The 22,019-nt window shown below is 47.6% G+C and overlaps 1 protein-coding gene and 2 long non-coding RNA genes across 3 annotated transcripts; 1 reads left to right on the top strand and 2 right to left on the bottom strand.

The window, feature by feature from the left end:
• Positions 1 to 1,654: 1,654 nt before the first annotated feature.
• Positions 1,655 to 5,420, bottom strand: LOC310747025. Its single transcript, XR_014540849.1, has 3 exons — positions 5,336 to 5,420; positions 2,139 to 2,232; positions 1,655 to 1,759 (listed from the first exon to the last, which is right to left on the bottom strand). It is a non-coding gene; the product is annotated as an uncharacterized lncRNA (long non-coding RNA).
• LOC310746828 (uncharacterized protein) lies at positions 5,231 to 11,368 on the top strand. The gene is made up of 6 exons (XM_083580964.1): positions 5,231 to 5,984; positions 6,968 to 7,437; positions 7,569 to 7,650; positions 7,861 to 7,946; positions 8,418 to 8,544; positions 9,511 to 11,368. The coding sequence occupies exons 1-6, from the start codon at positions 5,897 to 5,899 to the stop codon at positions 10,599 to 10,601; spliced, it is 1,944 nt and encodes a 647-aa protein (XP_083437090.1). The 5' UTR covers positions 5,231 to 5,896; the 3' UTR covers positions 10,602 to 11,368.
• On the bottom strand, positions 10,300 to 20,799 carry LOC310747031. Its single transcript, XR_014540856.1, has 2 exons — positions 20,314 to 20,799; positions 10,300 to 10,517 (listed from the first exon to the last, which is right to left on the bottom strand). It is a non-coding gene; the product is annotated as an uncharacterized lncRNA (long non-coding RNA).
• Positions 20,800 to 22,019: the final 1,220 nt, after the last annotated feature.

Below are 22,019 nucleotides of genomic sequence, written 5' to 3'. Positions count from 1 at the left end.
GGGAAATCACCATCTCAAAGGAATGGCAGACTACCAGGAAAGGCAATCAGATAAGGCAATATCAGATAACCTGGCAGACAGGAAAAACAACAACATTCAAATATCTGTTGCAGACCGCCTTTTCTGTGATGTAGGCATGATGTTTGTGGGGGGTGATCTTGGGTTACACCCCTTCTGTGATGTATGTATGATGTATGGAGGGGCGGTCTTGAGCTCCAGGGCAGGGAATTTAAAATGTCTGTATAAGGGCTGGCACGCCTTGGTTCGGGGTCCTCCTCAGGGGAGCACCCTGTTGCAGCAGATCAATAAAGATCAGGCTTACTAACTGCTTTGCTTCTCAATATTCTCTGGTTGGCCTCTGTTATTTTCTCCGACCGATAGAGAACCTGCAAAGGACTCTATAAGGGCTCTTGTGTCCCCCATAAGGGAATAAGGGCAGATTTTTGTTTATTACAGTGCAGTGTTCCCTCAGCCTCCTCTCCTCTCCCTCCTCCTTGGGAGTCCTCTGGACAGCCGTTGCTGCTGCCCTGGTCTCTGAGCTGCCCCCAAGAGAGGTGTCTCCTCATGCTGCCCCACAGGGGCCTGGGACTTGTCTGTCCATTCCTACCAGCAAGGGCTGGCAGGTGGGCTGGCTGGGCTCCCTCGCCCGCTTGCTTGCTTCCTCCGAACCTGCTTCAGCTCCTGCTAACCAGCACCCCCTGGCCTGCCCCAGAGGCACCATTTGTCAGGGGAGCTGGTGACCAAGGCTGCTGCAACAAACAGCTGTGCCAGCCTTTGGGAGGCAGAGACATAACAACAACAACAACAACAACAACAACAACAACAACAACAACAATTTATACCCCGCCCTCCCCAGCCAAGGCCGGGCTCAGGGCGGCTAACAAGCAATAATAAAAACAAGTTGAATGATTACAACTTAAAAAACAAGATTAAAATACAACATTAAAATATTGAAACATTAAAATATTAAAATGTAGCCTCATCACAGGAGGAGAAGGAAAGGAAAAAAGAAAGGGAGGGAGGGAGGGAGGGAATCAAATTGGCTCCAAGCCAAAGGCCAGGCGGAACCACTCTGTCTTACAGGCCCTGCGGAAAGAACTCAGATCCTGCAGGGCCCTGGTCTCATGAGGCAGAGCGTTCCACCAGGCCGGGGCCAGGGTTGAAAAGGCCCTGCCTCTGGTTGAGGCTAATCTAACTTCCTTAGGGCCCAGGACCTCTAGGGTGTTGCTATTTATGGACCTTGAGGCTCTCTGTGGGGCATACCGGGAGAGGCGGTCCCGTAGGTCCGAGGGTCCTAGGCCGTGAGGGCATCAGAGGAGGGAGTGAACAAAAGAAGGCCAGAGGCCAGAGTTGCCTGCAGCACCCCTGAGCATCACTCAAGGCACCCCAGGGTGCCACAGCACGCTGATTGAAAACCACTGCGTTAAGTAATATGTTTGAATGTTGAAGGTGTGTGTCTAGAGACAATGGATAAGACAAACACCGTTAGATGTCCTGCTGGACAAGTGTCCAGAGTCCCTCAGCATGCACCTAGTCATCTCCCTAAGAGACTGAAACTTTCCCTCCTGCTTGAGTTTTGTTGCATGCTGCGCTCACACACCTCCCTTTCCTCTTCCAGGAGGGTTCTCATGTGGCTCGAGGTAAACTCACCTCCATTGTCGCTGACCAGAGTTGTGAGTTTCTTCTGAAACTTGCTGCTCACTGTGGCCAGGTATTTTCTGAACATCTCCACTGCTTCACTTTTCTCTTTTAGAAGTACCTTGAGAAAACACCCAGAAAAATTAGAATATACTTATTCTTCCCTAAGTGTGCCACACACATCTGCATACACTACACTCTGGTGCTTTTCTGTTATACAGTGGTACCTTGGGTTACAAACGCTTCAGGTTACATACGCTTCAGGTTACAGACTCCACTAACCCAGAAATATTACCTCGGGTTAAGAATTGTCGGCTATGCTCGTTTTGAGTTCTGATTCTGTTTTCTATGGCATGAGCTGTCCCTCCCAGTTTGGTGTCATCTGCAAATTTGTTGAGCATCGCCTAAATTCCTTCATCCACCTCATTTATAAACACTTTGAACAACATTGGTCCCAGGACAGAACCCTTTATGCAAAACTCTTAACTTCACATACTCACTCCTGGCATCTGGACTGGTGGAGATGGACCAGGAGTGAGTCCTCCGGGGTTGTAGCCGGCAGCTCAGTGAAGCCGTAGACCCAGTGTGTGGTGGCTGTGAAAAGAGACAAACTTCACACCAGGGATCGCTAGGAAAGGAGTGGAAAATAAAACTGCAAATAGAAATCTATGGTGTGACTGCATTGGGGGCACAGTCTCCAGTCCAGGATATTTGTAGAGTTGGAAAAAGTTTCAGCAAAGGGCCGCCGAAATGAGCAAGGGGGTGGCCGGCTTTCCTACGTGGCGTTTGGGGATGTCTGGTTTAGAGGAAGGCGAGTGAGAGGCAAGTTGATGGAACTGGACAGAATTCTGCCTGGCCTGGAGAAAGCGCAGAGGGAGAGGGAGCAGTTTTCCTCCCTGTCGCATAGCGGGGCTGCGCCGGCTTGCAAAGGGTTAAAAGGCACTAAGCTGGATTCCTAGAGAGGAGAGAGAAGATCCAGGCCGGGGGGGGGGGGCGGGGGAGAGCCCTTCCCGGCCAAGCGCCTCTCCTCTGCACATGCATCGGTGATCTCTTGGGAATCCGGTGGGTCTCTGCTCTTCTTGCAAAGGGTGCAATGGGGCGAGGGGGGGGGGCAGGGAGGGCCTTCTTCCTGCAGCTCTTCTTCCTTGGCCCTTTGGAGGGGGGGTCCTGCAAAGAAACCCAGTTCAAGGCATTGATCACCAGCAGGAGTTGCAGCCCAGCAGAAACATTCGGACTTAAAATATACGCAAAAAATAAGAAGGAAAACCTGACCTATGCAAGAAAGAAAGAAAGTCTTTGGGAAGATGGGGGGCAGAGAAGAGAAAGCGCTTCTTGGTGCGGGGCAGAGTCAAGCCTGCGGAACTCCCTGCCACTTTAGGCCAGGCTGGGACCAGGGCAGGGAGGAGGAGGAGGAGGGGCTCCTGGTGGCTTCATCCTCGAGGGCTGAGCTCTTGTCTCCCCAGCGATGCTGCTGAATCCCAGTTGCTGGAAGGAAGCGCAGGGGGAGAGAGGGGCTCTGGCGCCCCAGTCCGGCTGGGGGGGCTTCCCATTGAGGCCCCAGGGGGAACAGGAGGGGGGACTCCAGAGGGGCCCAATGGCCTGATCCTGCAGGGCTCCCCTCCTGCTCCGATGCTGAGCTCCTCAGGTGGAGTGAAGCTTCCCCCCCACCACCACCCGAGAATCAGGCAAGGGAGATATCCGGACTCCAGGCTGACACTCGTGTGCCCATTCAGACATGAGGCCGCTCAGGTGTTCAGGGGATCTTTAGAGACTGAACAGAAAGCCCTGCTGAGAAGCCCTGGAGGTCTCCCTAGCCAAGGAAACTGAGGCAGGAGAGGCCCTGCTGGACAGAGGAGCAGGATCCCTTGGGAAGACTCTTTCAGGGATGCTGGAGTTGAGATTCCTGCATCGCAGCGGGTTGGGCTGGATGACCCTCAGGAGCCCCTTCCAAACCTACAGTTCTCTGACCCCAGAGCCATTGGAGGACGGAAGTTTTTAAATGTTTATTTATATGTTGGAAGCCTCCCAGAGTGGCTGGGGGAACCCAGTCAGATGGGTGGGGTATAAATAGTAGAATAATAGTAGTAGTAGTAGTAGTAGGAGTAACAACAACAACAACAACAACAATAACAATAATGGAATAGGAGGGTCCTATATTCATTAGAGAAATGTTGGAGGGTATGCAGTCAATCTTCTTTTGAAAGATCTGGACTTTCAACAATCTTTTCGTCTGCCTCGCATAATGAAAAGTAATCCTGCCTTTGCTCTGCTAAGTACTTTGCAGCATGGAAATGATGATGGTGATGATAATTCTTCAATAATAATAATTCCTCAGCATTGTTTTCTTTTCTTTTTTAATATTTTCTTTTAAAGATTTTTTGTTTACATTTTGCATTCATACCAATATAACAAAACAAAATATTTTGGAGGTTCTCGACCCCTGGACTTCCCCCCCCCTACATTATTTTCTCTGCGCTCGGCTGAGGTGCCTGTGGCTCAGCTATTCATGCCTGTTGCTTGGGAATTTTAGGCCTACTCCTGGTTCCTACATATAATAATAATAATAATAATAATAATAATAATAATAATAATAATATTTATACCCCACCCATCTGAGTAGGTTTCCCCAGCCACTCTGGGCAACGTATTCTGCTGGGCTAAGTCATTACCTAAAAGTACTGGTATTTGCACATCTATCTCTTCCCAGACTCCTCTTGGGGGGGTTATTGGCTTAGGTTGTTTTTATTATATATTTTGTGTTTTTAATATTGTGATTTTATGTTGTGAGCACCCTGAGACCTGTGGGTATAGGATGGTATACAAATTAAACAAATTAATTTGATAAATTTGATCTGCAAAGTGTTGAATTGAGCCTCACCAGAATCCTACATATTTTTATTAATGTGTTTGTAAGTTGTCCCTGCAGCTATGAATGAAAACAAATAAAGGCACTAGAGGACTAATCTGCATAGTATTATTATTATTTTAAAATCCGAAGTTCACAAGCTAAGAAACTGGTTTCTTTGGTGGCAGATAGAAAAATGAAGTATAATTTGTCTTTGCATCCTTGATGGAACTGTCTCCTCTTAAACAAAATCTGCGCCAACATTTTAAGAAACCGCACCAGAGTTTCTGAGCTCCTCTTGGCAGCTTCCAAATGCAAGAATTATCAGATTAAAGGCATCTCTATTCATGTCTGTGAATGTGGGTTCAGGCGGACACAAGTGGGAATAGTTCCTGTCATTTTATAAAATGAAAATCAATTAAATGAATAAAATAATAGTTCCTGCCTCCGCCTCCAGGCCACGATTTCCCTGCCAGATTCTGGCCTCTCTTTGCACCATCTTGGCCCTCAGATCCCTGAATCCCCTCAGCTCCTCCTCCTGGGCTGCCATTATGCTTCTTATTTTTATTATTAATTGAATTTGTAGACCTCCCCATAACTCTCTCTCCGGCCGGCTCTGCTCCGCTTGACCAGAGTCTCTGGGATGAACAGATTATTTCCGTTTTCTCCCCTTTGGGACAACAGAGTCCTTTCAAGACCAGACAGGCTTCTTCTCCTCTCGTTTTCCCCCCTGGCATTTGGGATTCATTTCTCCCTCTTCTCTGAGGGAATTTATTTCTCCCTTTTCTGCCCTCAGCTGCATCTCTTGTGCCTGAGGGACATTTCTTTTTGGGCCTCTTTTCTAGGTCTCACTTTCTGCATCTTCCGCCTGAGTTTTGGCTCACAATATTTGACGTTTTCTCTTCAGCGCAGCCTCTTTTTCCTTGTCCCCCTTTTTCCCGCCAACTGAATCTGTTTTCTTCAAAGCCTGAGCTTCTCTGCCAGGTTTTGGCTTCCTCCATTTTGTCTCCTGACTGAAATTCCCTCAGAGGTTTCTCCCTCTGTTTCTGCTTCTGCCTGACTCTCTCTTCCCTTCAGGAGTCCTGGGTCACGGTGGGGCCTTCTCCTCACAGAACTCTCTTTCCCTCACAAATAGACAACTTTCTGTAGCAATTCATTCTCCTCCTGAGTTATACTTCCTGTCATGACTCTTCCACCATTTGAGGCAAACCCCCCAACTCTCCATGACTCCTAGAGATATATGTATTTTAACCACCACAGGTTCTCTCTTGGATTTTGTGTGAGGGAAACCTTAGATGCTTGGAGACTCAGGGAGACGTTGAACGGATATGAAAGGTTTTATTTACAAAACCAAGTTGGTAAAACAAAGAAGGGTCAGGAGTTGTGTCCTTTCAGGAAACAGTGAACTTATTAATGACACTAAACCTAAAGAGGTTGCAGGCCTTAAAACAAATTAGTAAATGCACAGCTTCTCTTAAACTTCTCTTGCTAAAAATCAAAGGTAGATGTTCAACTTTCTAGAAGAGGAGGTGAAATGCTTCACTCGGTTCCTCTTTCCTCCCTCTCATTCCTTTACTCAGTTATGAGTTTAATCCTTTGGACGCAGCACAGCTTCCTTCTCTGCTTAAAACTGGGGCTCACTGTCCGTCACTTCCCCTCTCTCTTGGCAATCCCACTCCTCAGGGGTTTCCAAATAGCAACGCATATATGGCTCTGTAGGGGTTAAGCTGTGTAACACTACTACTACTACTATTAATAATCATCATCATCATCATCATCATCATCATCATTTATAACCCATGCTTTCCCTTAAGTTCCCCAGGGAAGAGGACACCATTAAAACACAATTTTTAAAACCATTTAAAACAAGTTGCAGTGACAGAAAGAAACTGAGTTGCGCTTTACGTGCTTTTTAGCACTTTCCCGCCCACAGGAACCTTGGCCTCATGCATGTGGCCCTCAGGGGCTTGGCCAGATCAGGATTTGGCCCTCAGAACAAGAAAAAGGGGTCCCACCCCAGGAGTCTGTCTGGAGATGTTGGAGATGCAAAGTGCTAGAAGCAGAAATGTGCCCTGAAGTGGGGCTGGGAGGGAGAGCAACTCTTGAGGAGCCCAGGATGAGGACCCTCAATAGGGACTAGTGTCCACACTTGGAACAAATGATTCACTTCTCCATCACTGTTCTGCTTCTATCCCTGGGCTGAAAACACTGAGAGGCAGGAGCCACCAGGCTCATTCGTCCGCCAAAAATCTCTTCAGCTGCCTCCACTTTTGGCCTGGTCACTTTCCCCCTAGGAGGGCAAGAGGATTTCTTCTTCTTCTTCTCCTTCCTTCTTCCTTCCTTCTTCAAGAAAGCTCAGAGTCTGGCCTGTGATGTAGTCATACTCTGGTTCCTAGCAAGACTCAGCCACACTTGCTCAGAGAAGCTTTCTATTCTCCTGACAGCGGGTCAATTTTATAACAGAACAATATATTTCCTTTGTAGAATTTGCCAGCACCTCTCATTCAGGCAGTCAGAACTTGGCCAAAGAAATGAAGGATTCCTTCCTAAAGATGGATGAGGAAGACTCAGCTGGCCCTGGAGCAGGAAGAGGCCCAGCCATGGAAACTGGGAGAAGTGGGGGATTCTGGGAAAACTCCATGCAGAAGATTCTGGGAGAGGAGGACCCCCTTCGCTCAGAGGCGCAGAGCCAGCAGTTCAGGCAGTTCTGCTCCCAGGAGGCCAAAGGACCCCGAAAGGTTTGCAGCCGACTCTACCACCTTTGCCACCAGTGGCTGAAGCCAGAAAGGCACACGAAAGCTGAGATGCTGGACCTGGTGATCTTGGAGCAGTTCCTGGCTGTCCTTCCAGCAGAGATGGAGAGCTGGGTGAGGGAATGCGGAGCAGAGACCAGTTCCCAGGCAGTGGCCCTGGCCGAAGGTTTCCTCCTGAGTCAGGCAGAGGAGAGGAAGCAGGTGAGAGAGACTTTCCTCTGGATGCTCCCAAGGGGCTCCAAACAGGAGGGAGAAGATCCCTAAATGCCCCAGCCATTCCTTTTCAAACCCTTCTCCACATTCTCTATTATAAATTCTTGTTCCTATTTCAGGGAAAGGATCTGTTGGCAGAAATGGGACCAGATTCCTCTGAGGCAGAGAGGACGTCGTTGGACACCAGAGAGAGGCTGCTGGGTAAGGAGAAAGGAAGTTTTTCTTCTTTTGATTCCATTCTGTTGATTCTGAAACTAATATTTTGGGAGAAGCCACTTGGGGCCAAGAACCCAAAGGAGATGAGATATATTTGAACGTAACTAAAATATGAAATGGGGACAAACTCCCAAATGCACCTCTGAGAGAAGCATCCTGCACTCCTGTCTCCCCACTTCCCTTTGTCTCTCGCAGGTGAAAGAAGGATGTCGGCAAGACCTCCTCCTCCTCCATCTCTTCATCCTGGTGGAGGGGAAGCAGCGGCTGAGGAACCGGATCAGGTGTGGGGAAGGAGCCTTGGGGGGAAAGAGGCTGAGGGGTGAGGGACAGAGGGCATTTCTGAGACAGAACAAATCTCTCCCCTCCTCATTGCTTCAAAGCTGCCCTTAACAAAGGCTGAAAATGCCATTAATGAAGGTTTATGCACTGAGGATAAAGAGTAACCCCTTCACCTTAACTCTAAATGTCACTAGTATTATTCATTATAAATTGTCTTTGGGACATCTGGAGAGTCTTTCCATCCCAGAACAACACACAGGGAGAGGAGAGAGGGATTCTTCCATTTGGCAAACTGGAACACTTGCACAGACATATTGATCTGAATAAAACAACGTGGTGTTCATTAAAATAAGCACCAATAATCCAAATGTGCAGCACACCAATCCGATTAGAACAACCCAGGCAGGAAGCAAAAGAGCAACGTGCAGGAAATAATCTTTATGCTGCCTAAGAGAAGGATATTTTTCTTTCAGAGCTCAGTTTATTTTGAAGATATCGCTGTTTGTTTCACGGCTGAGGAGTGGGCGTTGCTGGATCCTGCCCAGAGAGCTCTGCATAAGGAAGTCATGGAGGAGACTTGGAGGACCATGATCTCTCTGGGTAAAGTTCCCTCTTGGGTCATCATCTCTGTTTTGGAATTCAATAGATATTTCTCTGGGACAAACTTCTCATATTTGGATGGATCCCAACGTTGCCACCTAGAGCACCTGGGATTCTCACTCCCACAGCTCACCTTGCATGGAGGGCTGGGGACTGTTTTGTCTGTGAATATTGTTCCTCCGCTTCTGCCTTTTTGCACAAGGATCAGGATGTGGATGGGCTTTCTGCATGTTTTGAACCAATCAGTTGTTCCATATCCAGTTCTAAACTGTAGCTTCTGGCTTTGGAACAGCTTCTTTCTTTCTTCCCTATTTACATTTGTAAATCTGTGGACTTTTCTTCATCTACTGCTGTCTCAGGTTTTTCCCCAACAGATTCTGTCCCTTCTCTCACCTGCAGTCTCTCTCAAACCTCTCCAGCCATTCTGCCCATTTCGTCTCTTAGCTGCTGGTTATGGCATATCAAAAATCAAAAGGCATTCTGTGTTATTTTTGCTATGATTTACTAATTATGATTTATTAGTTTTTCTCCCTTGACCGTCTCCACTTCTCTGCACTTATAAAAAGTTCCCGTCGGTTTTCAGTCCGTTCTGCATAGAAAAAACAAACGGAGAAAGGAGATTTACCAACATTGTAGCCTTTGAAGTTAAAGGCAAAGTCTCATAACTATATATTCATTTTAATCTTTTGAAATCACCAGTACTTAGTTTTGAGCTTTTTTGAGATATTTTCAAGACCTATTTAGAATTCTGTCATTACCCAGCAGTTTAATTCTCCCCTGGATGCTAGGTAATTGGTAAACAGAGAAGCTAATTCATATTCAAATAGACTTCTGACCTTGCAGGTGGAGTTGGTTTGATGATTGAGCCAAATAAATTTCATCCCAAACAAGAACAGGCTTTTTGAATCTGAATTTCCCATAAATATTTCTTTCTTAGGCTCTGATTTGTTCCTCTCTTCATTGCAGTTGATGATGAATCAGAAATTAAGAACAAGGGACAACACAACAAAATCCACACAGTGGAGAAGCCATATTCTATTGGGAAGAAACCCTATCCGTGTTTGGAATGTGGAAAGAGCTTCAGTGACAGCAGCAATCTCACTTCCCATCAAAGAATTCATACAGGGGAGAAACCCTTTCAGTGCTTGGAATGTGGAAAGAACTTCAATCACAGTTCACATCTCAAAGCCCATAAAAGAATTCATACGGGGGAGAAGCCATATCAGTGCTTGGAATGTGGGAAGAGCTTCAGTCAGAGCAGCCCACTCACTTCTCATTTAAGAATTCATACAGGGGAGAAACCATATCAATGTTTGGAGTGTGGAAAGAGCTTCAGTCGGAAGAATAGTCTTACTTCCCATCAAAGAATTCATACAGGTGAGAAACCATATCAGTGCTTGGAATGTGAGAAGTGCTTTACTACGAGAGGTGACTTTCATCAGCATAAGAGAATTCACAGTGGGGAGAAACCATATCAGTGCTTGGAATGTGGGAAGAGCTTCAGTCAGAGGGCCAATCTTACGTCCCATCAAAGAATTCATACAGGGGAGAAACCATATCATTGTTTGGAATGTGGGAAGAGCTTCAGTCGCAGCTCTTATCTCACTTCCCATCGAATAATTCATACATGGGAGAAACCGTATCAGTGCTTGGAATGTGGAAAATTTTTCACTACAAGCAGATACCTCCGTCTACATCAGAGGATTCACAGTGGTGAAAAACCATATCAGTGCTTGGAATGTGGGAAGTTCTTCACTACAAGCAGATACTTCCGTCGACATCGGAGTATTCACAGCGGAGAGAAACCATACCAGTGTGTGGAATGTGGAAAGAGCTTTTCCAGGAAGGACAGTCTCACTTCCCATCAAAGAATTCATACAGGGGAGAAGCCCTATCAGTGCTTGGAATGCACAAAGTGCTTTGCTGCAAGAAAAGAGTTATGGCAACATAGGAGAATTCACACTGGGGAGAAACTATTTCAGTGCCAAGAGTTCAAGCAAACTCTCACTTCCCATGAAAGAACTCACAGCGGGGGAAATCCTGGAATTATAGAATAGTAGCTTTAGGAGGAATCTTGAGGGTCATCTATTCTAACCAGTGCAATGCATCCTCTTGATGTTTAATCAGATTCTTCTTTCTTGTTCTGTTCTTGTGGGGTTACATGGTTCTTCACCTCCTTTTCAATCATGAGAATAACTGTGAGTAGGTTAGGCTCCCCAAGGCTGTCCAGTGAGCTTCATGGTCAAGTAGGGATTTGAACCCACGTCTCCCAGGGTGTAGTCGAATCCTGTAGGCCAGGGGTGGCCAACTTCCAAGAGACTGCGATCTACTCACAGATTTAAAAACTGGCAGTGATCTACCCCCATTTTTAGGGGTTCAGGTCAAAGCCCCATTTTAGGGGGTTTGGGAGGCATAAGTTGGTTGGCTTTGGGGGGGCGCAACATTTTTACATTATTTTGGGGTCAAAGAGAAACAGTAGCTCACCGAAGGATGACAGCGGGGCAGGGCAAGGTAGCAATCAACAACGATCTACCAAAACCTCGCGATCAACCTGTTGGACATCCCTGCTCTAGGCAATATACTACACTGGCTCTCCCATGAGACTCTTAGAAATTGTGCATGTCTGGTGTTTGTATTTAAAGTTGTATACTCCTCTAGCAAAGTAATTTATGTAATAATAGTAAATCAACTAATATATTATAATATATTTAAGGTAATATTAGCTGGGGGGAGGGGCTGTTGATTGGCTGAGAGTTTGGAAGTGTGTTTAAGTAAGTACAACTTAACAATCAGGCCTTTGGCCAATTAAATGTTATCCTTTTAAGTCTCTTTGTGGGAGGAGAATATTGGTATGTTTCATTTTTGTTTTTATTATGTACCGTATTTTTCGCTCCATAAGGCGCACCTAGTTTTTAGAGGAGGAAAACACGAAAAAAAATATTTTGAATCAAATGTTGCACTAAACTATTTAAAGCAGCAAAGCGGGCGGCTCCTGTCCACTTTGCTGCTTTAAAGCGAGCCTCAGAGGAGGGTAGGAAGGGGAACCATGCCTTATCTAAGTCCAGTTAATAATGCTGAGCCTGACTTTATATGCATCTCAAAGCCCTTGACATATATACATTATAATGACAAGCTGAGATAGGCCTCCTGCAGAGGGGCAGGGGAGGAGAAGGGAGGGAGCCATCATAGCTCAATGGGGAGAGCATGGAGAAGATCCCAAGTTCAGTCCTTGAAAGCTTCTCCGGACAGGGCTGAGGGTGTGTCTCCCGAAACCCCGGCGAGCCTCTGCCCATCTACGAAGACAAAACTGAGCTCAATGGGCTCAGGGGTCCTGACTGGTACAGGGAAGGTCCCTCTGTTCCTGTATAAATTAGCCCTTTCTTCATAACCATGAGGACTACAATCTTAGTTTGTTTTTAAAGGGAACAGCTGTAAACTCAGTGGCTTTGCATGCAGAACACCACACGTTCAATCCCTGGCTTCTCCAGGCCTGAAACTCTGGCAGACTGCTGCCAGTTAGTGTTGCCATTACTAAGCTAGATGGAGTAGTGGATCCGACTCCTTATAAGGCAGCTTCCTAGGTTCCCATTTATGCTACGGATCTGGGTGTGAGGCTTGCTGTCCTGTTTAGTGTGGCAAGGGTGGTTCTTTGCACATCTGGAAGACGACTGTGTCACCTCCCATCACCCTCTTGAAGGTGCTTTTTACAGCTAAGGCCAATGGGCAGGCAGACACAGCATCTGTAGACTGTAGCATCCTGAATTAAGGGAGGGGGAATTCCCCTTGCAGCCAAAGGGTTGTTTGAGGCCACCACGAAAGAGCTGATCTTAAGCTTGAAACCAGGACTTGCTCTTTAACCATGCTGCTCCTCCAGCTGCCAATGCCATCCATGTGTGAATATCAAGCGTGGGTTGTGTCCAGGAACCTGGGAGGATTTCTTTCACGTGTGTGCATGTTTTCGTCTTTAAATAAACAGCCCACCCAAGTTTCCAGCTCTTATGGCCATTGAGATTAGCCTGGCTGTCTCAGTGGAAATCTGGGGAGGCTGAGGTGGACTTTCAGTGGTCAAAGTGTGGTTTTGTCTTCCTGCCCGGCATCTATTTCCTGCCCTCTTTCCCCCCTGCACTCTGCTTCAAAGCAAGCCACGGAGGAGGGAAGGAAGCGGAGCCATGGATCCTCTGCTCACAACTGCAGCAGATTCCCTCTGTTTTGAAGCAGGAAAGTGGGAGAGGAGCTGCTCCCCTCCCACTTTCCTGCTTCAAAGAGAGCCCGGGAGGAGAGAATCCGCTGCCGTCGCTAGCGGAGGATCCATGGTCCCCTTCCTTCCCTCTTCCATAGTTGCTTTGAAGCAGGAAAGTGGGAGAGGAGCTGCTTACAACCGCTTATACGCTTACGGGTGTAAGCGGCTCCCCTTCCACTTTGCCAGAAAATGGGGAATTGTGGTTACATCCTCAACAGAAGCTGAGTACTGTGCATTAGCAGAACTATGTAATAAAATGAAATATTATGTACAGATCCACAATGACTTAGGTGTGAAATGTAATTATCCAGTACAAGAGGGGGAGGATAATCAAGCAGTAATCTCATTGGTGGGTTCTGAGCAGTCTAAAGGCAAAACAAAACATATTGAAATTAAATATCAGAATGTAAAAGAAAATGTGAAAGAAAACCTAATAACGTTGAAGTATTGTGCAAGTAAGCAAAACACTGCAGACATTTTTTACAAAAGCTGTCACGTTTGAAAAACATGCAGAACTGGTCACAATGCTGGGAATTGTATTACATGATATGTGAATATGTTTGTATATGTTTCATAATCCTGTATCTGTTTCTGTTCAAATGAGAAGGGGTGTTAGGAATACATTCTTTAAAGAAGCAGATAAGGTTCCTTTAAGTTAAAAAGCATTCCAGAAGTTTCTTCAATGCGTGGGAGTGCCAGCTTAACTGGAGTCAGCTGGAGATGCAGTTGAAAGGAGAAGACAGGAGTGCCTGGCGTGCTCTGGTCCAGGGGGTCGCGAAGAGTCAGACACGACTAAACGACTAAACAACAACAAATGAGTTTGCAATTTGAGGCAGGAGGAGAGCACACATACGTTGATACTATGAGTTTGCAGTATCAGGACTGTTTATCATAAGATTAAAAGTATACCATGCCAATGAAGGAGAAGAACTGTAAATAGTTTTGTAAATAGTAGCAACTAACATGTTTGTAGTAGCTGAAAATGTTTGCATAAAGTAATTCTTCACTGTGCATTTGAGTGTGTCTGCAGTTCTGTCGTCTGCTGCCAGGGAAACTCTGCTAGAGCTTTGGGAAGCAGTTATAGTCAGTAACCTCTAATACCCTGTTCGATCATAATATACATTTTGAAATTCCATACATAAATCTCTATGTGATGAAGCTCCCAGATTTTGATAGAGCTCAACATCACACCTTCGGCCCAGGGATTCAAATCCCCCCCACAGCACACTTTGCATGGATGTTTGTAAAGGCTGTTTGCTAAACACAATAAACCAAACGGATTCACTTTGCATGGAGGGCCATCTACTGATTTGTTGTGAATATGCTTCCTCCAGTTATGCTTTTAAACAAGGATCAGGCTGGTCCAAACTGCCCAGTCCTTTTTAAAATGTGGGCTTCAGAGTGGTTAGGGAAATGGAAGTAGCTTCTGGCAGATTTTTTTTTTATTTTGGCTGTGTGTTTCTGGTTGACCCAAAAAGATGGCTGGCATAAGAGGTGGAGCAGATTTCATAGCTGGGCCAAACAAAATCCATCCCAGAAAATAGGCTTTTCAAATCTCAGGATGCCATAAAGATGTCCCTGAATGTCTGTCAACAAAGGCAATGAACCCTGAAGTAACACCCTCTGATCTAACTCCTCTCAGTTCTTCCTCTCACAAGCGTTAATGAGCATTTTTCAATAATTGGCAGCTTCATATCTTCCTGATGCTCTGATTCATCTCTCATTTCATTGCAGCTGGTGATAAATTGGAAATTGAGAGCAAAGGAAACCATGAAAAAATCTACATGAGGAAGCCATATGAATATTCAGAGAGTGGAGCGAACTTCACTCAGAGCTCCCATTCTACTTCTGATAAAAGAAATTCCTTTGGGATGAAACCATATCAGTGCCTGGAATGTGGAAAGAGCTTCACCCACAAGGAAAGTCTCACTTCCCACCAAATAATTAATAAAGGGCAGAAACTATCCTTAGAATGCACGATGGGCTTTTGTGATGGGATGTTGAGCTGCTTGTGCGTAAAGTTCCTAGTCCCTCAGTGTTTGTCTAAGTCCACAAACCACTGTCTGTAACGGAGCGCCATAAGCATGGCTCCGTCAGTCGCTGGCAGAATCTGACAGTGGGCGTTTACGGAATTTCTTCCAGCATAACAGCTCCTTAACGGAAACACGTCTTCTGGACTCTCTACGTGACAATTTCCGGCAAGGAGTGGGTGTCCCTATAGGAGGTCCTGAAACCTCCTCGCTGTTCTCGCTGGAATTGTCTCTGAGCCATTCTTCTGACTCGCTTTCCCTTGGAGCTCTTTCTCGCCCCCTGCTGGTTCCCTCCTCCGCTGATAAGTCTCTCTCAACCTCTGGGAGCCCTTGCACCACCTGTTCTTCCGATGACAGTTCCCTGACATCCACCTCCCCTCCAGGGCCCCCTCCACCCCCTCCCCTCCCTTCCTCTGCTGGAGGCGAGGGAGCAAAACCCCTGAAAGAACTTCCCTCATCTTCCGAAGTCTCGAACATTTTCCTCCACCGGTTGCTGTTTCGGGTTTCTAAGTACTCATCCTCCTCGGAATCTATTCCTTCTTCCCACTCTGACCCCGTGAATCCTTCCAATTCCTCCTCCTCTTCGGTAGTGCCAAAGTACTCCCTCCGGAACCTCGCTACTGACTGAGGTTTCCTGGGGAACCTTTGATGGAACGCTTCGATCAAGACCTCGTCATTGACTTCCTCTGCCGTTACCCAGGTGTTTTCCGACTCCGGTTCCCCTTCCCACGCTACCAAATACTCCACCTGATTACCCTTCCACCTGGAGTCAAGGATTTCCGCCACATGGTTGCTGCTTTCCCTCTCTTCTAAGACTGGTCCCTGTGGGGAAACCCCTTCTTTTCCCCCCCTATACGGTGACAGTAATGACCTGTGGAATACTGGATGCAGTTTCATGTGGTTCGGTAACCGGAGTCTGAAAGCTACGGGGTTAACCTGTTGAATGACCTCAAATGGTCCCAATCTTTTGGGTCTCAATTTCTTGCAACCCCCCTTGAACGGCGGTCCTTGGGTGGACAGCCACACCTGATCCCCCACCCTTATAGTTTCTCCTTCCCTTCTGTTCTTGTCTGCCTGCTTCTTATATTGTTCTTTGGCCCTTTCTAAGTTGAGTTGGAGTTGACGATGGATCGCTTCCATTTCTTCTACAAAAAGTTCTGCGGCTCGGACGCTCCATCTCTCCCCTCCTCCCCCTGGAAATGCCCTGGGGTGGCACCCATAATTAGCCAAAAAGGGGCTCATCCCGGTGGACACATTCTCCGCATTATTGTAGGCAAATTCCGCCAGCGCCAACTTTTCCACCCAATCGTTCTCTCTGTCATTGACATAACACCTCAGGTATTGTTGGAGGATACCGTTTGCTCTTTCCGCCTGCCCGTTGGTTTCTGGGTGCCGGGCAGTCGAAAAATTGACCTCCACGTGCAGTAAGCTCATGAGCTTCCTCCAGAACCTGGACGTGAATTGTTTGCCCCGGTCTGAGACCACCCTCAAGGGGGCGCCATGCAGTCTAAAAATATGTTCTACAAACAATTTAGCTGTCTTTTCCGCCGTGACTGCATGTGAGCAAGCTACAAAGTGGCCCATCTTAGTTAACAGGTCTACTACTACCAGTATGGCGGTTTTCCCCTTGGATTTCGGCAGATCAGTCATAAAATCTATCAATACCGCCTCCCATGGCCTCTCTGGTGTGGGCAACGGTTCTAACAACCCCACCGGCGCCCGCCTTTCTCCCTTGGCTCGCTGGCATTGGTCACACCCTCTTACATACTCCCTTACATCTTCCCTCACCCTGGGCCACCAAAATTCCCTGGTAACCAACCACATGGTTTTGTGTTGCCCAAAATGCCCTGCTGTAGGGCTGTCGTGCATCTGTTTGAGTACTCTCCCTCTCAATTCCCCTTCGGGTATATATAGTGCCCCTTTGTAATACAATGCCCCGTTTCTTTCTTCAAAACCTCCGGAGTTTTCTCCCTCCCTCCTTAGACCTTGGAGCTTATTCTGGGCGTATTCATCATTCTGCGTCTCCTCTACCAGTTCCCTTTGCCCCACCAACGCCGCCCCACACACCCAGCGGTCCTCTGGGATGATATGTCTCTCTTCGGGTGCTCCCTCCCCCTCCAAATACTCTGGTTTGTGTGAGAGAGCGTCCGCTCTGACGTTTTCTGGGCCTGGCACATAGCAAATTTCAAAATAAAATTTGGAGAACTCCTGTGCCCATCTCACTTGCCGTTGGTTGAGCACTCGTGCCGTTCTCCAGTACTCTAAATTCTTGTGGTCCGTGCATACTTGCACCTTGTGTTGTGCACCAATTAGTAAGTGTCTCCATTTCCGGAACGCTTCGTGAATGGCGAGTAGTTCTCGGTCATATACCGTGTAGTTCCTCTCGGATTTGTTTAACTTCCGCGAGAAGAAGGCACACGGTCTCCACTCCGACTTATCCTTCCCCGGCTGAAGAAGGACCGCCCCCACCGCCCGGTCTGATGCGTCTGTTTCCACTCTCATGGGTTTTTGTAAATCCACGTGCAGGAGCTGTTCTTCCGAAGCGAAGGCCTTTTTCAATTCTTCGAATGCTTGCTCCGCTTCTGCCGTCCAAACAAATTTCTTCTTGCTGCTGAGACAGTCCGTGATGGGAGCCGTTAAATGGGCAAAGTTCTTGATGAACTTCCAATAAAAGTTCCCAAACCCTAAGAATCTTTGCACATCTTTTTTCGTTTTCGGTGTCTTCCATTCCAGTACCGCCTGGACCTTGCCTGGATCCATGGCTAATCCCTTGTCTGACAAGCGGTACCCCAGGAATTCCACCTCCTTGGTGTGAAACTGACACTTCTCCAATTTCACCCACAGCTGGTTAGCTTGCAGTTGGCTCAACACTTCCCTGACGTCCTTTACATGCTGCTCCTCATTCTCTGAATATACTAACACGTCATCTAGGAACGCCACGCAATTCTTGTAGAGCAGAGGTCCCAGGACGTGGTTCATGAATGATTGAAAACATGCTGAGCCTGCTTGTAATCCAAAGGGCATAACGAGATATTCGAAAGCCCCCAAATGGGTGAACATGGTAGTCTTCCATTCATCCCCCTTCCTTATCCGTATCAGGTTGTATGCTCCCCTCAGGTCCAGTTTAGTAAAAATCTTTCCCTTCCTCACCCTGGTCAAAATGTCATCAATTCTGGGCATAGGGAAAGCCACTGGTTCCGACACGGCATTTAGGGCCCGGTAGTCCACGACCAATCTCGGTTTATCCGTGTTTTTTTTGTCCACAAAAAACACTGGGCTGCCCCCCACCGCTCTGGACTCTCTGATGAAACCTCTCTTCAGGTTTTTGTCAATAAACTCCCTCAACTCCTGCATTTCCCTGTCTGACATGGCATACAGCTTGCCCACAGGGAGCTGGGCTCCAGGGACTAGATTGATCTGGCAGTCAAAGGGTCTATGCGGTGGTAGTTTGTCTGCTTCCCTTTCGCTGAAGACATTGCTCAGGTCAGCGTATTGTTTGGGCACCTTTCTTTTGTCCGTTACTTCTGTTCCTGCTAGAAAGGCCCTTGCCCCTTCTGGAGCCTTGCCCTCTTTGCAATGTTCTAGGCAATGTGCTGACCCAAAGGAGACCACTCTCTGATGCCAACCCACTAGCGGATCATGCAACGCTAGCCAGCTCATCCCCAAAATAATGGGAGCCCCTCCCAAGGTGGCCACATTGAACGCTATTCTTTCGGTGTGCCTGGCTACCCTCATTACCATTGGGACGGTCTGTAAGCTGACTTCTCCTCCCAACAGCTCTCTCCCATCGATCGTGGTCACCTGCAAGGGGTTGCTTAAAGGGATCGTCTGTATCTGGTGTTCTGCTGCAAACTCCTTGCTCATAAAATTACAGGAGCTGCCTGAGTCCAATAGCGCCCTTATCTTTAAGGGATGTCCGTTTGGCAGCTCTAGCAACACCTCTATCACTAGGGCTGGTCTCGGAGGTTCCGGCGTGGGCACTTTTACTGCTCCTTGGCCTGACTGCTGTGCCCTGATGGTGGCAGTCAGGCGCTGGCTTTTACTTGGTCCTGCCCTTCCTCCTCCTTCCCCCCAACAGCTCCTGCCATCCCTTGCCATTCCTTTCTTTGTGGACAGACTCTGGCAAAATGACCTGGCTGCTGGCAGAGATAACATTTCTTGGGGCTCTTCCCCTCCTTCTTCCGCCCTTCACTGGGATTTGAAACTGCCCGCTGTTCCAACTTCCATCGGCTCTGCGGGCGGGAAAGTTGGCTCCGTAATCTCTGGAATGCGGAAATCCCTCCAACGCTCCCCTTTCCCTTCCCGCTTCTCCAAGGCTCTAGCCTCCTGGCGTGCTCCAATGGTCAGCGCTGATTTGGCCAGGTGGTCCATAGACTCCGCCCTGGGCGCCCGGGAAAGTTCGTCTTTCACAGCCGAAGAAAGTCCCTCTTCGAAAAGCATTTGAATGGGTTCCGCTGACAGATCCCACCCCAATTTGTGTATCAACATAGTAAACTCAGTCCAGTACTCACGGACAGATCGGCTCCCCTGTTTACAAGCCATCAACTGTCTGCGCACCACTCCCTGTTCAATGTCGCTGGAAAACATCAGGTCCATGGCGCGAAAAAACTTCCGTGCGTCTTTCAAGACTTCATTATGCCCTGCCATCAGGGGTCTAACCCAGTCTCTCGCCCCCCCTTCGAGATGGCTAACCACAAACGCCACTCGCGATTCCTCGTCGGGAAAGTCATCAAACTGCAGATTAAGAGCATACTGCATCTCTGTCCTAAAGGCTTGATAGTTCCTGGGATCCCCCCCAAACTTCTGCACCAATCCTGGCATCTTTCTTGCTTGTGGGGGGGCCTTTGCCTTTTCTGCATCCTGAGCCCTCCTCTCATCGAGCCTCGCCGTTTGCAGCGCTAGCTGGACCTCCAACACCCGGTACCTTTCTTCCAGGCTTGGACCGGCTCCAGCTCCTCCTGCATCTCCGGTTCCGGCTGGGTTGCTCATGATGCTTTCTCTGCACAAGCTGCTTTCAGGGACTGTCGGATTGCTGTGATGGGATGTTGAGCTGCTTGTGCGTAAAGTTCCTAGTCCCTCAGTGTTTGGCTAAGTCCACAAACCACTGTCTGTAACGGAGCGCCATAAGCATGGCTCCGTCAGTCGCTGGCAGAATCTGACAGTGGGCGTTTACGGAATTTCTTCCAGCATAACAGCTCCTTAACGGAAACACGTCTTCTGGACTCTCTACGTGACAATTTCCGGCAAGGAGTGGGTGTCCGTATAGGAGGTCCTGAAACCTCCTCGCTGTTCTCGCTGGAATTGTCTCTGAGCCATTCTTCTGACTCGCTTTCCCTTGGAGCAATTTCTCGCCCCCTGCTGGTTCCCTCCTCCGCTGATAAGTCTCTCTCAACCTCTGGGAGCCCTTGCACCACCTGTTCTTCCGATGACAGTTCCCTGACAGCTTTACTGCAAGAAGAGCGCTTCTGTGACATCAGAGAATTCACAATGGGGGAAAACCATTTCAATGCCAAGAGTGCGGAAAGAGCTTCACCTTGAAGCAAACACTCACTTCCCATCAAAGAATTCATATGACGGAGACACCCTAATAGTGCTTGAAATGTGGAAAAAGCTTCACCTGGAATGAAAGTTTCACTTCCCATCAAATAACTTGCAGCAGGGAATGTAAGAGAGTTGTAAGATTGTAGTATTGGAAGGGGTGCTGAGGATCATCTAATCCAATCCCTGGCAATGTTGTGATGTAGTGCCTGCTCCTCAAGGTTGCCCAGTGATCTTCATGGCTGAGAAGGGAAGCCAGATTTAAAATTATATTATGGGGCGTCCTATCTCTGCTGGCTAAAGGAATGGATAACATTGAAAAGTACAGATATTTTAGACCTGGAAGGTCACGATAATAAATTTGGAATAGATTTGGATTGCATGCATATTTATGATATGAGAAGACCAAAGACATTTTATTTGTAAAATCTAATAAAAAATACTTATAAAAAAGAGAATGGATTTTAATACTACTACTAAGGTAAAGGTAAAGGACCCCATGGCAGTTAAGTCAGTTGACTATGGGGTTGCGGCGCTCATCTCGCTTTCAGGCTGAGGGAGCCGGCGTTTGTCCACAGATAGCCAGGATGACTAAACTGCTTCTGGCGCAATGGAACACCGTGGCGGAAACCAGAGTGCACAGAAATGCCATTTACCTTCCCGCCACAGCGGTACCTATTTATCTACTTGCACTGGCGTGCTTTCAAACTGCTAGGTTGGCAGGAGCTGGGACAGAGTGAAGGGAGCTCACCCCATTGCAGGGATTTGAACCGCTGACCTTCTGATCAGCAAGTGCAAGATGCTCAGTGGTTTAGACCACAGAGCCACCCGCAACCTACTACTACTAATAATAATTGTGTTGTTGTTGTTAAATTTATACCCCACCCATCTGGCTGGGTTTCCTGAGCCACTCTGGGAGCCTTACAGTACATATAAAAAATTATAAAACATCAAAAACTAAAAACTTCCTGATACAGGACTGCCTTCAGATTTCTTCTAAAAGTTGTGTAGTTCTTTATATCCTTGACACCTGAAGGGAGGGTGTTCCACAAGGCAGGTGCCACTGCTGAGAAGGCCCTCTGCCTGGTTCCCGATAACCTCACTTCTCGCAGTGAGGGAAGCAGCAGAAGACCTTTGGAGCTGGACCTCAGTGTCTGGGCTGGACGATGGGGGTGGAGATGCTCCTTCAGATATAATGGGCCAAGATAGTTTAGGGCTTTAAAGGTCAGCACCAACATTTTGAATTGTGCTCGGGAACATACTGGGAGCCAATGAAGATCCTTTAGGACCAGAGTTATATGGTCCCGATGCCCACTCCCAGTCATCAGTCTAGCTGTAGAGCGCATGGCAGTAGTCCAAGCAGGAGATAACTAGAGCATGCACCTCTCTGGTGAGACAGTCTGCGGACAGGGAGGGTCTCAGCCTGTGTACCAGATGGAGCTGGTAGACAGCTGCCCTGGACATGGTGTTGACCAGCATTATCCAGGTCTTGCCCTCAACGAGACTCTGGGAAGTTGTGCCTGCATTTGTGTCTGCTTAAAATTTGACCAACTTCCAGCTCGTCAACATCTTTCTTAAATTGTTTTGCCCAGAATTGGACACAGTATTCCAGGTGTGGTCTGACCAAGTCATCATGGTGCAGTACTATGTCTTCCCTTGATCTGGAC

The sequence above is a fragment of the Podarcis filfolensis genome (assembly GCF_964270895.1).
Source record: "Podarcis filfolensis genome assembly, chromosome: 13".
NCBI lineage: Eukaryota > Metazoa > Chordata > Lepidosauria > Squamata > Lacertidae > Podarcis > Podarcis filfolensis.
This window is presented reverse-complemented; position numbering and strand designations above follow the sequence as displayed.